The sequence below is a fragment of the Heterodontus francisci genome, chromosome 18 (assembly GCF_036365525.1).
Source record: "Heterodontus francisci isolate sHetFra1 chromosome 18, sHetFra1.hap1, whole genome shotgun sequence".
Classification (NCBI taxonomy): domain Eukaryota; kingdom Metazoa; phylum Chordata; class Chondrichthyes; order Heterodontiformes; family Heterodontidae; genus Heterodontus; species Heterodontus francisci.
Genome location: NC_090388.1, coordinates 22,562,080 through 22,576,305, shown reverse-complemented (window position 1 = coordinate 22,576,305; position 14,226 = coordinate 22,562,080). Strand labels below are relative to the sequence as shown.

Sequence of the window (14,226 nt, the reverse complement as noted above, 5' to 3'; positions counted from 1 at the left end):
TGGAAAGCAGTTGAAGCCCAAGACCGTACTGAATGGCAGATCAGGGTCAATGGGCCATATAGTCTACTCCTGCCCATTTCTTGTGTTCTTGTAATAAGTAATCAAAGGACTCCAAATAAGTCATTGGACCACATGTTACTCAAAGTTTATTTTTGAAAAACTTTCAAAAATAAAGCTTACCTCTTTACAATCTCTTACAATAGGCTGCATCATATTCAGCTCCTGGCTGCTGCTGGCCATAGCACTGGTACTTTTATTTCGAGCATGTCCCTTTTTAAAATGAGCTTTTGCATTTGGCTGAAGCTCCTTGGTAGGTGATGTTGGTGAAGAGGACTGGACTAGTGTTTTCAATGCTGACACTTCAGCTTGCAGTACATCAATCTTTTAAGTAAATGCAAAATAATTTTGACACAATTAGTTCGTTAATTCAACAAATGTATGCAGCAGTTTTAGCAAAACTTTGCTTATATAATTAGCAAAACTCTGAATTCAAAAACAAAGATTTATAAAAAGATGAAGCAAAGCAGGTTCAGACCAGAACAAAGAACTGAAAAATTGCAATCAAAGAAAATGCTTGAAATGCTTAATGAATTAGTAAAAATTATCCTATGGCTATATAAAACCATGAAACTACTTGGAAAATCGTACTAAATTTTGTAATAAATTGACAAGCAGTTACCTTGCCTTGTGCTTCTTTTAACTGTTTCTCTGCTGCAGCTTGTTTGACATTTGCTTCTCGTACCATTTTATGAGCTTCCTTAAAAGCAAGGGCACAGTGAGAACTTTTAAACTTATTGATTCTTTAAAGAGACTAAGCTCCATGAAAGCAAAATTAAAAAGAGTACTTTAAACCTCACAGTTTTCAACAACAGCATAACATTTTCAGACCCGATCTAAATTTGATGGAAATTCCATACTAATGGGGCAGGGAAGTGTGGTGCTCGTGCTATACTTACATTTTGTGAATTTTAAATTCACCAAGGTGAAGAATGTTAATGCTGGGAAATGGAACACTTTCCATTTCAGAGACCCAGAGTCAGCTTGAAGGATCAAATACAGCACGTTTTGATGTAGAACATTGCTCTTTTTAAATCAGTCCTATTAACGGGTCATTGAAAACAAAAGGAATGGAAACAGGAATAGGCCATATGCCCCCTCGAGTCGCATGTCACAACCTCAAACTCAGAACGGCACCCCAAACTGCCCATTTCATTTCTCAGGGACAAAGGAAGAGTGTAATCAATAGCAACACAACAGCAAAGTGTTACCCATGGGGAAGAAAATAAATACTAGTGAGAAGAATGAGAGATTAGAACTCCATAATTAAGGGGATAGAGAGCCTATTTTGCAGCTGTGCCAAGAAGTCTCAAATGGTATGGTGCCTCCCAGATGTAACTGAGCAGGTGAAAACATTTCTGCCAGATATCTAATAGAGTAGGGAAGTCTTTTCTGGAGAATGAACCAATGTTATCATACAGACCTAGTTCTTCAATAATGACAGATTTGGTAAAAGTACAGGAACACAGTTTTTTAAAAAAGTAGTAGAAAAGCTAAACTGGGAAATATTGTTGTATATTGTGTGAAATGGATGTAACAGAGATAGACTAATGTGGTCTGCTGTAGATAAAATGGAAAGGGATGAGATGCATCATTAACTACAGACTGCTGCTATACACCACCAAGTTAAGAGAAAGGATGGACCAAGAACTTTGTAGTTAATTATATGAAGCCTGTACAGAAGAGATTTAATTGTAATAGGTAGCTTTAATTTACCAGGCGCAACATGATCCTGAACACATTTGACTCCTGCGTAGAATAACTGGTCAAGGAACCGAGTCAAGCAGGGACACTACTGGTCCTGATATTAAGAACGAACAGATAGGAGAGCAGGTGATCCAAAACAAAACTCGATAAATGTGATCACAACATTATGGAGCTTGTTAGACTGACAATGGAGAAGACAATGAGTAATCATAGAATCACAATCACAGAATTGTAACAGTGCAGGAGGTCATTTGGCCTATCGTGTCTGCACCAGCTCTCCGAAAGAGCAATTCACTCAGTGCCATTCCCTCTCCTTCTCCCTGTAACCCTGCACATTCTTCCTCTTCATCTGACAGTCTAATTCCCTTTTGAATGCTTCAATTGAACCTGTACAATCAAAATATTGAACAGATTTAAGGATACGAGTAAAAGGAAACTAGACCATCGACCCTGCTAAAGGGAAAGAGCGTGGAAGGAAATGGATATTTCAAAATAATATACACAATACAGAGTAGCTGCATGTCACAAGAGCAAAAGGGTGACAAATGGGGAAAAAAGCGACGTGTGCAATTATGGAAGCAATATAGGGAATAAGGACAATAGATTATCCGTAAAGTATAAAGCAGTGGGTAGCATAATGGGCCAAGGTAAATACATAAACATAAGGCAAAATAAACTGGGCGGGCAAGCTAAAACAAAAGGAAAAAGTAAGGAAATTTCTTTAAGTATATTTGCAGCAAGATAGAAAAGAAAACACTGAAAGATCAGAAATGCCTTGAGAGCAATTATACAAAAATGAATTCTTCTTTTCAATGATTCGCCAACACAAAAGCTAAATTCCTTGGGGGTGGGGAAAAGAAGGCTACACAGAAGTAGTATTAGCATAAAAATAAATGTTAGATAAGGTAGTTATCTGATAGACTGAGGAAGTTAAAAGAAAACATGGCACCAGGCCCAAATGGACTTCATACAAAGATATGCAATAATTTTTCAAACCAAAAGGCACAATTCCTAGAAAACTTTAGAAAAGTATGACTAACACGTCTGCAATTTCTTCTCTTTCTAGGGTGGAAAGCATTAGGTCTCAGATTTGTCCATCTTAAGTCTCATTATTTTTTTCCCATTACCATTTTACTTGTACTGATATTAAATCGCTGATTTTAAATCCTTCACCTTGACTTTTTTTTTCCTATACCACGAGCATTTTGTCCTCTTTCACCACTGTGAAAATGAATACAAAGAACTCTTAACAAGCCTTCCATTTCCTTACTGTTCATTATAGTCTCACACCTGTCTTTAATGAGCCCACATTACTCTCTTCCTCTTAATACATTTATAAAAACTTTTGCTGTTAGCTTGTATGTTACCAGTTTCTTTCTCATTTCCCATTTTAGTACCTCATTACATTGTTTGCCGTTGTTAGTTTTATAGCTCCCCGAGTCCACCACATTTTCACTTTCCCTTGCATTTGCTTTTAGCTTGATACTGTCACTTACCTCATTATTATTGACCTTGGTTGCTTAACTGCACATGTGCAGCCTTTGCCTTTTAGAGGTACGGACTGATTTTGTATCGTACCAAATTTGTTTTTGAATATTTCTCACTATTTGTAGGTTTACTCATTAGCAGTTCAGCCCAGTTTACTGCAGTTTATTATCCATCATTAAATCATGTATGGTCTGTTCCATGGTCGGTTCTAAAAACATCATTCTAGAAAACTGCCCTGACTCAGTAATCAGTTCAATCCATCCTAGGAATTAACATGAAGTAAGCATGTTTTACAGAGCTCAAGGTTAAATTGAATTATGCATTCAACAGAATTAGTTCCATTCAATATAGCCTAGATCGTAATTCAGCTCGTACTCATTAGCCAGGATTTTATCTGGGCGACGGGGGTCTCTACCTCTGGCAAAAGCACAGAGCAACCTGCGCCGCCCCTTCTGTGTGAGGCTTGCCAAATTAAGTGACAATCAGGCTCTTAACTGGACAGTGGCAGGCCTTCCAATGGATCAAGGACCCAGACGACAGAGGTCCCGCACTTAGAGCTCCCGGTCAATCAGAGGCCGGCAGCTCTTTAACTGAACAGTGCCACTGCGGAGGTGGTGACTGCTGCCAGTGCAGCACTCACCCAAGGCTGACGAGTGGCGCTGGACCCAGGCCAAAGATAGATCAGAGTTGAAGGGGTCTCGCAGGGAGGGGGTCGGCAGCAAGGGCAGGGGTGTAGCTCTCAGAGGACACCCACACTCCCAACCTTCCCAATGCCAGGTCCCTCGTTCAGGCATTAAGTGTCTTTTATGAATGAATCACCCGAAACTCCGGAGCCGGCAAGCAACCCGCATGAGTTTTCTTGCATGCTTCCCATGTGGCAACAGGCCTGCCCACCGCTTGGCTAATTGTCCACTTGAGGGTCTCAATTGGCAGCAGGAGACGAGAAGGTGGCAGGGTCCACACGATTCTCTGCTCTCCCCACCTCCAAACCTGCCACAAAGGAAAGCATAAAATTTCCCCATTAAATACAAACCTCAAATAAACTAGCTGTAAGTTCTTCTAGTTCTTGGCCCAGTTGGTCTCTGACTTTGGATAATCGCTCACATTCTTCATCTTTTAATTTTAGTTCCTGTAATGCAGCAGTAACAAATAATTAACACGTTACAATTTATATGTTCTCTATAAAAATATGCAATTATGTATTTTTTGTAACTTTATCCAAATATTTGAAACTTTAAAGAAGAGATTTTCACTTTAATATCTTTACATGGTGTTTGTATTTAAGAAAGACAGTGATATAAAACCACCTTGGAACCCCTTCCCACTCCCTGTGGCATTCATATTAAAATTTTAATTAACAGCAAAAATTGTACTCCTCTTGGGGAAAATGCATAATTTTTGTACTGATCGTGAATTGTACTGTTCTGATGAAAGGTCACAGACCTGAAACTTTAACTCTGCTTCTCTCGCCGCAGATGCTGCCTGACCTGCTGAGTATTTCCAGCACTTTGTTTTTATTTCAGATTTCCAGCATCTTTTGCCTTTACATGATGTTTGTACTGTCACGCTCACGCATCTGGAAATTATGAACTATACAAGAACTTGCGTAACAAAACTAAAATGGATACTTTTCCTGAAAAACAAGATGGAGTCGAGAGGTCATGTGATCTTATCCTGTACTGCCAATACATATGGAAACTACAAGAACCCAAGTCAATCTTCATGTCTGGACCAGCCTTGGAGAAGGCATTAAAAAGTAAATGACCCATTCTGTGTTAAAGGCTATCGCTCTTCAACAAATTGGATTAACAATGGCATGGCAGACATGGTGTCTCCAAATTCAAAGTTAAAATGAATGGGTGTGGAAAGCTCCACTTTATCAAATTGGAATGAAGATGGGTGACACGCAGACCCCATTGTCTAACAATGGCCCCATCAGACAATGGTAAATAGAAATCACGGTCACATGACAGATATCAGGGGCAGGAGTAGGCAATTCGGCCCCTCAAGCCTGCCCCACCATTCAATAAGGTCATGGCTGATCTGCCCCAGACTTCAACTCCTCTTTCGTGCCAGCTCCTCAGAGCCCTCAACTCCCCTTAAAAAAAGTATATGCTGGGCTGACAAAGGCAGAGCCAGAAAGAGAGATTACATCAGCTCCAGCAGAACGAGGAAGACCCCTGCCTAGAACACCATCTTTAAACTATCTGTAGTGTTACGACCGAGGCAGGAGGAGCGGACTGTCTTTTTCTGGTTCCTCTTCTTCACAGCTCACAACATATATTTAAATGTGTACCCAGTTACCAATGCGGTCAATTATATACTCTATTTTTTTTAAAAATAAAATCCACCAACCAGGTTTCCTTCATAAACAAAAGTATTAATTTATTGTAAAACAAGACTTAGTCAATAAAGATGCAAAGCTTTAACACATTTTGAAATATGACAGTAAATGTATATATTTCCCCTTCTAAATACCCAACACAAACACACACACTCCCATTGAAGGAAAAATAAAGATGCTTTGGCCAAAGTACTTGTTAATTCTTGAAGAAAAAAGATGATGTTATGTTTCAGCTAGCATGTAGTCCGACATCAGAGTACACGTAGACAGGTCACTGGGATCTTTTAAGAAGCAGTTCATTGAGGAGATGTCGAGAGGAAGTCTTCCAGAAGCTTCTCAGGAGAAATGCTGCTTTGGTTTCTCTATTTCTTACTCAAGCCACAGGGTTTCTCAAAGAGGGGGAGAAAAGATGGAGCTGGGTATTTCTTTCAGCAGGCTACAAATCCAACTGACTCAAAACAGTATTCAAAAATGAAACCCACTCATGAGCACCATAAATCTTGACATGTCACTTCTCTTGTCAACAACTCCCATAGTCAGTAGGTACCTTGCTGTTTACTTAGCCGAAGACATGTGGCATCCAGTAAATGTTGTTTTTAAACAGTCTTTCCAGTAACCCTTTAAAAAAAACACGTCCATGGAATCCCTCCAGTCTCAAATAAATCCATTTGCACAATTCTAAAACACAAGTCCTCAAAAAATATTTTAAAATGGAAGCACTTTCATAACACCTCCATCCTTGGAGGAATAAAACACCATTTTTTAAATCGTTTCATTACAAAGTGTGGTAAAAAAAGAAAAAATATTAAAACATATTTCCACATTCCTTCTCATTCACACTTTACCTGCAACTAATACAGTTCTGCTTTGTATTCAGATAACTCAAAGCAAAGTTAAATTCTCGACAAAGCATCAGCAATTACATTGTTTTCCCCACAATGTGGATAATCTTTAAGTGATAGAGTTGCAATAGTAAACTCCATCAAAACAGTCTGGTGTTTCAATTTTTCCACAAAGGCTAAGGAGTTATGATCAGTATATACCAGTGTCTCTTTGTAGTCATGGGGGATATAAACTTCAAAATGCTTAAGAGCTAGTAGTAAGCCCAGGGTTTCTTTTTCCACTCTTAAGCATTTCTTTTGGTGTCAATTTAGCTTTTTGGAAAAGTTTTCCACTGGCCTTACTATGCCCGATTCATTGTCTTGGAACAGGACTGCACCAACCCAGAGGTCACTAGCATCAACTGCTACCTTGAAAGACTAAGTGAAATTTGGGGCAGCCAATACTGGTTCATTGATCAAAATGCTTTCAGCCTCTCAAAGGATGCTTGGCACGCCTCCTGACCACAATACCTTGGCTTTTTTTTGTAGCAAAACTGTCAGTGGAGCAGCCATATTACAAAATTTGGTACAAACTTGCAGTAGAAACCACATATCCCCAAGAACCTCATGATCTCTCATTTAGTCTTAGGAGCAGGAAACTCCATCAATGCTTGTACTTTTGCTGTTCTTGGGAGCATTTTTCCTTTCCTTACTATATGCCCTAGGTAGTTTATTCGCCCTTGTCAAAAGTGAATTTGCAAAAGGTTTATCACCAAATCAGCTGACTGTAATTTTGTCAGAGCTTTTAGTTGTTCCAAGTGTCACTGTATAATAGCACATCATCAAGGTAAGCCATTAGTAAGGAACACTGGCTACCACCTGGTTCGTTAGTCTCTGAAAAGCTGCTGGGGCTTTTTTTTTTTAGCCCGAATGGCATCACTCAGCATTGGAAAAGACCGTCTGGAATGACAAAGGCTGATATTTATTTAGCTCAGGGTGTTAAAGGAACTTGCCTGTATCCTTTTAACAAATCTAATTTTGTAAGAAACATGGCACTACCAACACTGTCAATACAGTCTTCCAAGCAAGGAATTGGATAGAAGTCAGCCGTTGTTACTGCATTAACCTTTCTGTAGTCTATGCAAAATCTAATTGAACCATCAGGCTTAGGCTGTAACATGACTGGGGAACTCCAGCTGCTTTGACTGGGTTCAAATTAGGTGATTTTCCAACATGTATTCGATTTCTGCTTTCACCTGGGCCTGTTTCTCTGGATTTAAGCAATAGGATGCTGTTTTATAGGAGAGGTTTCTCCTCCATCCACATCATATATGGCTAAGGTTGACATCCTGGCTCCTTGTAGTGAGTAGCCTTGTTAGGTCTTCTTGCTGTTCTGTATCTAAATATGAAAGCGCAGTGTCATACAGATCCCCCACCTACCAAGAATGAGGCATATTAATTTTGTCAGATGAACACTGATTTTAACTGTTGCTGGAGTGAAGAAAGGACTTGTTATAAAATCACTTGGCTGGAAAGTCATTTGCATACTAAAAGACACTGCTTGTGGAGACAAAGGGCTATACCCTGCTCCAACTAACCCAAATTGATTTTGATCACCAGACATTGAAGGTGTAAGAAAGAACATTCCAGAGACTGCGAAGGTGATCCAATCCACAAAGCCAAGAAAAGTGATCACATGACTAACTGGCTGGTCCAGGGATTTTTGAACTAGCCACAGACAGTTTGAACACAAAGACTGTTTGCTCCTGGATTGAGAAGACCTCTCCTGTCTGCTCCCATCTCCTTCTCACGGAACTCCAAACCCAATGAAGACACGTGAGCCTCAAGAGAAAAAAGTCTCCAACATCAAACAAGGTTTAAGAATACTGGGCCCCAATGAAAAGCAAGGCCTACCTACAATCAAGGACTCTACAGCGAGCTCTAATAACAGTAACCAAAACCATCTTCAGATATTGCCTCAAACTTTTCCACTTTATTACTTCTGCTCTTTTCTGTCTCTATCTGCATGTGTGTTTCGTGTATGCATGATAGCGTGGACACATCGCGTATCTGTAGGCATTAACCAAATTAGAGTTTAAGTTTAAGAAAGTTCAACCTTTCTTCTTTAAACCTAAGAAAACCAGTTTGTCTGGTTTCTTTGCCTTATAATTGGAAAGCAATGAACAAGGATTCACTAAGGGGGAGCTAAAAACACAGCGTGTTTAAAATTAAACGCTGTTACAGTGAGACCAGGTGAAGGCTGAAAGCGAACCCTAGACCCCTTTCTTACCTGGTCATAACAACAGTCTCTAATCTCCCCAACAATTCAGTATTAGCTAACCGGATAGTAGGAAGTTCTATCTTAGAATTGTCTAGGCTTCCTTCTGTCTCAACCTCAATTTCCCTTTCATCCTTCATTGTCCCTACTACCTAACATACCTGTGCTTGCTTATCCACCTCCAGGCGGTGATATTGTTTCAACATATTGATGTGACACAATCGATTCTTTTTCCGGCGATCTAGGGTAGCAGAGCTAGCTAAGGTGAACTGGCAAATTAAGTTAAGGGATAGATCAATAGATGCAGTGGCAGACATTTAAAGGGATATTACAGAATAGATACAATCCAACGAGAAAATAAAAATTCCAAGGGGAGGACCCACTATCCGTGGTTAACTAAAAAAGTTAAAGATAATATCAAACTTAAAGAAAGCACATATAGTTGTGCAAATATGGGTGGCAGGTCGGATGATTGGACAGAATATACAGAACAGCAAAGAATGATTAAATGATTGATAAGGAGGGGAAAATTAGAGTATGAGAGAAAGCTAGCTAGAAATATAAAAACAGTAAGAGTCTCTATAGATACTTAAAAAAGACTTAACAAAGTGAATGTCGGTCCTATAGAAAGTGAGTCTGGGGAATTAATAAGCGAAAATAAGGAGATGGCAGATGAATTGAACAGGTATTTTGCAACGGTCTTCACTACAGAGAATACAAGTAACATCCCAGAAATAATTGTAATTCAGGAAATGGAAAGGAGGGAGGAACTCAAAAAAATTCCAGCCAGTGAAGTGGTACTCAGCAAATTGTTGGAGCTGCGGGCTGACAAGTCCCTGGGACTTGATGGACTTCATCCTATGGTCCAAAAAGAAGTGGCTACTGAGATAGTTGATGCATTGGTTTTATTTTTCCAAAATTCCATAAATTCAGGGAAGATTCCATCAGATTCAAAACTGACAAATGTAACTCCTTTATTCAAAAAGGGAGTGAGACTGCTTAGCTTAACCAGTTAGCTTAACATCTGTCTTAGGGAAAATGTTAGAATCTATTATTAAAGATGTTACAGCAAGGCACTTAGAAAAATTCAAGGTAATCAGGCAGAGTCAACGTGGTTTTGTGAAAGGGAAATCACGTCTAACCAATTTACTGGAGTTCTTTGAAGAAGTAACATGTGCTGTGGATAAAGGGGAACCGGTGGATGGACAGTTCTCACATTTCCAGAAGGCATTTGATAAGGTGCCACATCAAAGGTTATTGCGGAAAATAAAAGCTCATGGTGTGGGGAGTAACATATTGGCATGGATAGAAGATTGGCTAGCTAACAGGAAACAGAGAGTTGGCATAAAAGGGTTATTTCCTGGTTGGCAAAATGTAACGAGTGGTGCGCCACAGGGATCAGTGCTGGGGTCTCAACGTTTTACAATTTATATAAATGACTTGGATGAATCGACCGAAGGTATGGTTGCTAAATTTGCTGATGACACAAAGACAGGTAGGAAAGGAAGTTACGAAGAGGACACAAGGAGGCTATAAAGGGATATAGTCAGCAAAGTGAGTGGACAAAGATCTGGCAAATGGAGCATAATGTGGGAAAATATGTGAAATTGGCCACTTTGGCAGGAAGAATAAAAAAGGACTATTATCTAAATGGTGAGAGACTGCAGAGCTCTGAGATGCAGAGGGATCTGGGCGTCCTGATGAATGAATCACAAAAGGTTATTAAGCAGGTTCATCAAGTAATTAGGAAAGCTAATACAATGTTATCGTTTATTGCAAGGGGAATTGAATACAAAAGTAGCGAGGTTATGCTTCAGTTGTATAGGGCATTGGTGAGACTGCATCTGGAGTACTGTGTACAGTATTGGTCTCCTTATTTAAGGGATGTAAATGTGTTGGAAGCAGTTCAGTTGGACTAATACCTGGGATAGGCGGGTTGTTTTATGAGGAAAGGTTGGACAGGCTAGGCTTATATCTGCTGGAGTTTAGGAAAGTAAAAGGCGACTTGATTGAAACATATAAGATCCTGAGGGGTCTTGACAGGGTTGATGTAGAAAGAATGTTTCCCCTTGTGGGAGAATCTTGAGCTAGGGGTCACTTTTAAAAATAAGGGGTTTCCCATTTAAGACAGAGATGAGGAGAAACATTTTCTCTGAGGGTTGAGAGTCTTTTCCTCAAAAGACCGTGGAAGCAACGTCTTTAAATATTTTTAAGGCAGAGGTAGTTAGATTCTTGATAAGCAAAGGAGTGAAAGGTTATCGGGGTAGGTCGGAATGTGTAGTCGAGGTTACAATCAGTTCAGCCATGTGGCCATATTGAATGATGGAACAGACTTGAAGGGCCGAGCAGCCTATTCCTGCTCCTAATTCATATGTTCGTATATATTTTACTGTAAAAAAAACATGGCGCCTACTCTCCCGGACTATGTCTGCCAATTTTGCCACTTGACAATTTAAGACAAGACATGCGTTTCTTCAATAATAGTTAAAACAGAAAGTGCTGGAAATACTCAGCAGGCCAGGCAGCATCCGTGGAGAGAAGCAGAGTTAATGTTTCAGATCTTTTATCAGAACTAACAAAGGTTAGAAAAGAATTAAGTTTTAAGCAAGTGAAGTGGCGAGGGTGGGGGCGTTGTGGGTTGGTGGGGAACAGAACAAAAGAATTAAGTTTTAAGCAAGTGAAGTGGCGGGGGGGCGGTGTGGGTTGGTGGGGAAGAGAACAAAAGGGAAGGTGTGCGATAGGGCAGAGGGTAGGAGAGATTAAAATAACAAAGCTGTCATGGCACAAAGGCAAAGAGTGTGTTCATGATTGTGGTGAAAGACAAAGCATTCGTCCAGAGAGGGGTGTTAATAGCAGAATAAAGGCCAGTCACGCTTTGAAATTATTGAACTCAATGTTTAGTCTGCAAGGCTGTAGAGTGCCCAATTGAAAGATCAGGTGCTGCTCCTCGAGCTTGTGTTGATGTTCATTGGAACTCTGGAGAAGGCTAAGGATAGACATGAGAACGGGGTGGCGGGGGGTGGTATTGAAATGGCAAGCAACCAGAAGCTCGGGGTCATGCGTTCAGACTCAACGGAGGTGTTCCGCAAAGCGGTCACGCAATCTGCGTTTGGTCTCACAATATAGAGGCAACTGCACTGTGGGAAGCAAATACAGTATACTAAACTGAAGGAAGGACAAGTAAATCGCTGCTTCACCTGGAAGGAGTGTTTGGGGCCTTGGATGGTGAGAAGAGAGGAGGTAAAAGGGCAGGTATTATACCTCCTGCGATTGCATAGGAAGGTGTTGTTGCAAGGGGACGAGGGTTGGGCAAGATGGAGGAGTGGACCTGGGTATCACGGAGGGAACAATGCTGACAGGGGAGGGGAAGGAAAGATGCGTTTGGTGGTGGCATCATGCTGGAGGATGATCCATTGGATGTGGAGGCTGGTGGGGTGGAAAGTGAGGACAAGAGGAACCTTGTCGCGGTTCTGGGAGGGAGGGGAAGGGGTGAGGGCAGAAGTGTGGGAAATAGGTCAGACATAGCTGAGTGCCCTACCAACCACAGTGGGGGGAATCCATGGTTGAATAAAAAGGAAGACATGTCAGAGCACTGTTGTGGAATGTTGCATCATCAGAACAGATGCTTCGGGGACGGAGAAACTGGGAGAGTGGGATGGAGTCCTTACAGGAAACAGGGTGTGAGAAAGTGTAGTCAAGGTAGCCTTGGGAGTCGGTGGGCTTATAATGAATATTAGTAGACAGCCTACCCCAGAGATGGAGGCAGAGAAGTCTAGGCAGGGAAGGGAAGTGTCAGAAATAGACCATGTAAAGGTGAGAGAAGGGTGGAAAATGGAAGCAAAGTTGATGAAGTTTTCCAGTTTGGGCAGAAAGCGGCACCGATACAATCATCAGTGTACCGGAAAAAGAAGTGAGGGAGGGGGCCAGAGTAGGACTGGAACAAGGACATATCCCACAAAAAGACAGGCATAACTAGAACCCATGCGGGTATGTATAGCAACACCTTTAATTTGAAGGATCTAATGAAAGATCACTGACCTGAAACGTTGACTCTCCTTTTCTCTCCACAGATGCTGCCTGACCTACTGAGTATTTCCAGCACTTTGTTTTTATTTATGAATAAGAGCTTTCAAGCTGTGAGACTTATGCTATTCAGCTTAATTCAAATATAAATATAAACCTAAATGTCACATACATGCTGGATACGAGTGGCAAGTCATGCGATGTAATTTCTTTGATGATAATTTTGATACTTCATTTCTATATTTACATTGTTGGATTGACTGTTATTTTGAAGTGCAAAGACGTACTAGTGCTTTTAATAATCAGTGAAAGACATCTTCTAATGTTTAGATTATGGAATAATCAACGGCAGCAGACTGTTTCATTACTGTGAAAGTTATTACATTCTTCAGAAAAAGTGACAATGCCTTCTACATAATAAAATGCATTTGTGGACTCCGTATGCCTGCATGTGCACGTGAGGCTGAGTGTGACAAAGTTATGTGCATCAGTGTCTACTTATTTTGTTCCATGACACTGTTAATTCTCAGTTTTGCCATAAAAAACAAAACAAAACAAAACAAAAGAGCCCCTTTATTGTAATAAAACATCCCAAAGGTCCTTCACAGGAGCATTATAAAGCAAGATATGCTACCAAGCCACATAGGTCAGACGACCAAAGGCTTGGTCAAAGAGGTAGGTTTTAAAGGAGTGTTTAAAAAAGGAAAGCGAGGTAGACAGATGGAGAGGTGTAAGAAGGGAATTCCAGATTTTGGGGCCTCGGCAACTGAAGGCACGGCCACCAATGAAGGAGTGAGTAAAATTGAGGATGCTCAAGAGGCCATAATTAGATGAGAGCAGACATCTGAAGGGTTGTGGGGTTGGAAGAGATTACAGAGATAGGGAGGGGGCAAGGCCATGCAGGGATTTGAAAACATGGATGAGAATTTTAAAATCAAAACATTAGAGCGCAGGGGTGATAGGTGAACGGAACAGTGCGAGTTAGGACACTGGCAGCAGAGTTTTGGATGAACTCAAGTTTACGGAGGGTAGAATGTGGGAAACCAGCCAAAAGCTCTTTGGATTGGTCGAGTCTAGAGCTAACAAAGGTATGAATGTGGGTTTCAGCAGATGAGCTGAGGCACAGGCAAAGTCGTAAGATGTTACGGAAATAAAAAAAGGCGCTCTTAGTGATGGCATAAATATGTGGTTGGAAGCTCGTCTCGGGGTTAAATATGACACCAAGGTTGTCAAGAGTCTGGTTTAGTCTCAGACAAATTGCCAGAGAGAGGGTTGGAGTCGGCAGCTAGGGAACGGAGTTTGAAGTAGGGACTGAAAACAATGGCTTCAGTCTTCCAAATATTTAACAGGAGGAAATTTTTGCTTATCCAGTACTGGATGAAAACAAAACTAAAATGTAAAGCAGAAAACTTCCCATTTGTACTGCCATAGCACAATCTCTGCTGTGCCAGCAATAGTGTACAGAAGAGAAAAATAAAGTCATGAACAAACCCTTCAATTTGTATCAG

At 40.7% G+C, this 14,226-nt stretch overlaps 1 protein-coding gene across 5 annotated transcripts in view; it reads right to left on the bottom strand.

The window, feature by feature from the left end:
• Positions 1-14,226, bottom strand: part of rab3ip (RAB3A interacting protein (rabin3)) — a 91,107-nt gene that overhangs the window by 49,386 nt on the left and 27,495 nt on the right. For all 5 annotated transcript variants that reach the window (XM_068050407.1, XM_068050405.1, XM_068050408.1 and 2 more), the window contains 3 exons: positions 4,286-4,381; positions 680-757; positions 181-381 (listed from right to left, as the gene is read on the bottom strand). In XM_068050407.1, the coding sequence (XP_067906508.1) occupies positions 181-381; positions 680-757; positions 4,286-4,381 (375 nt within the window). The remainder of the gene's footprint in view (positions 1-180; positions 382-679; positions 758-4,285; positions 4,382-14,226) is intronic.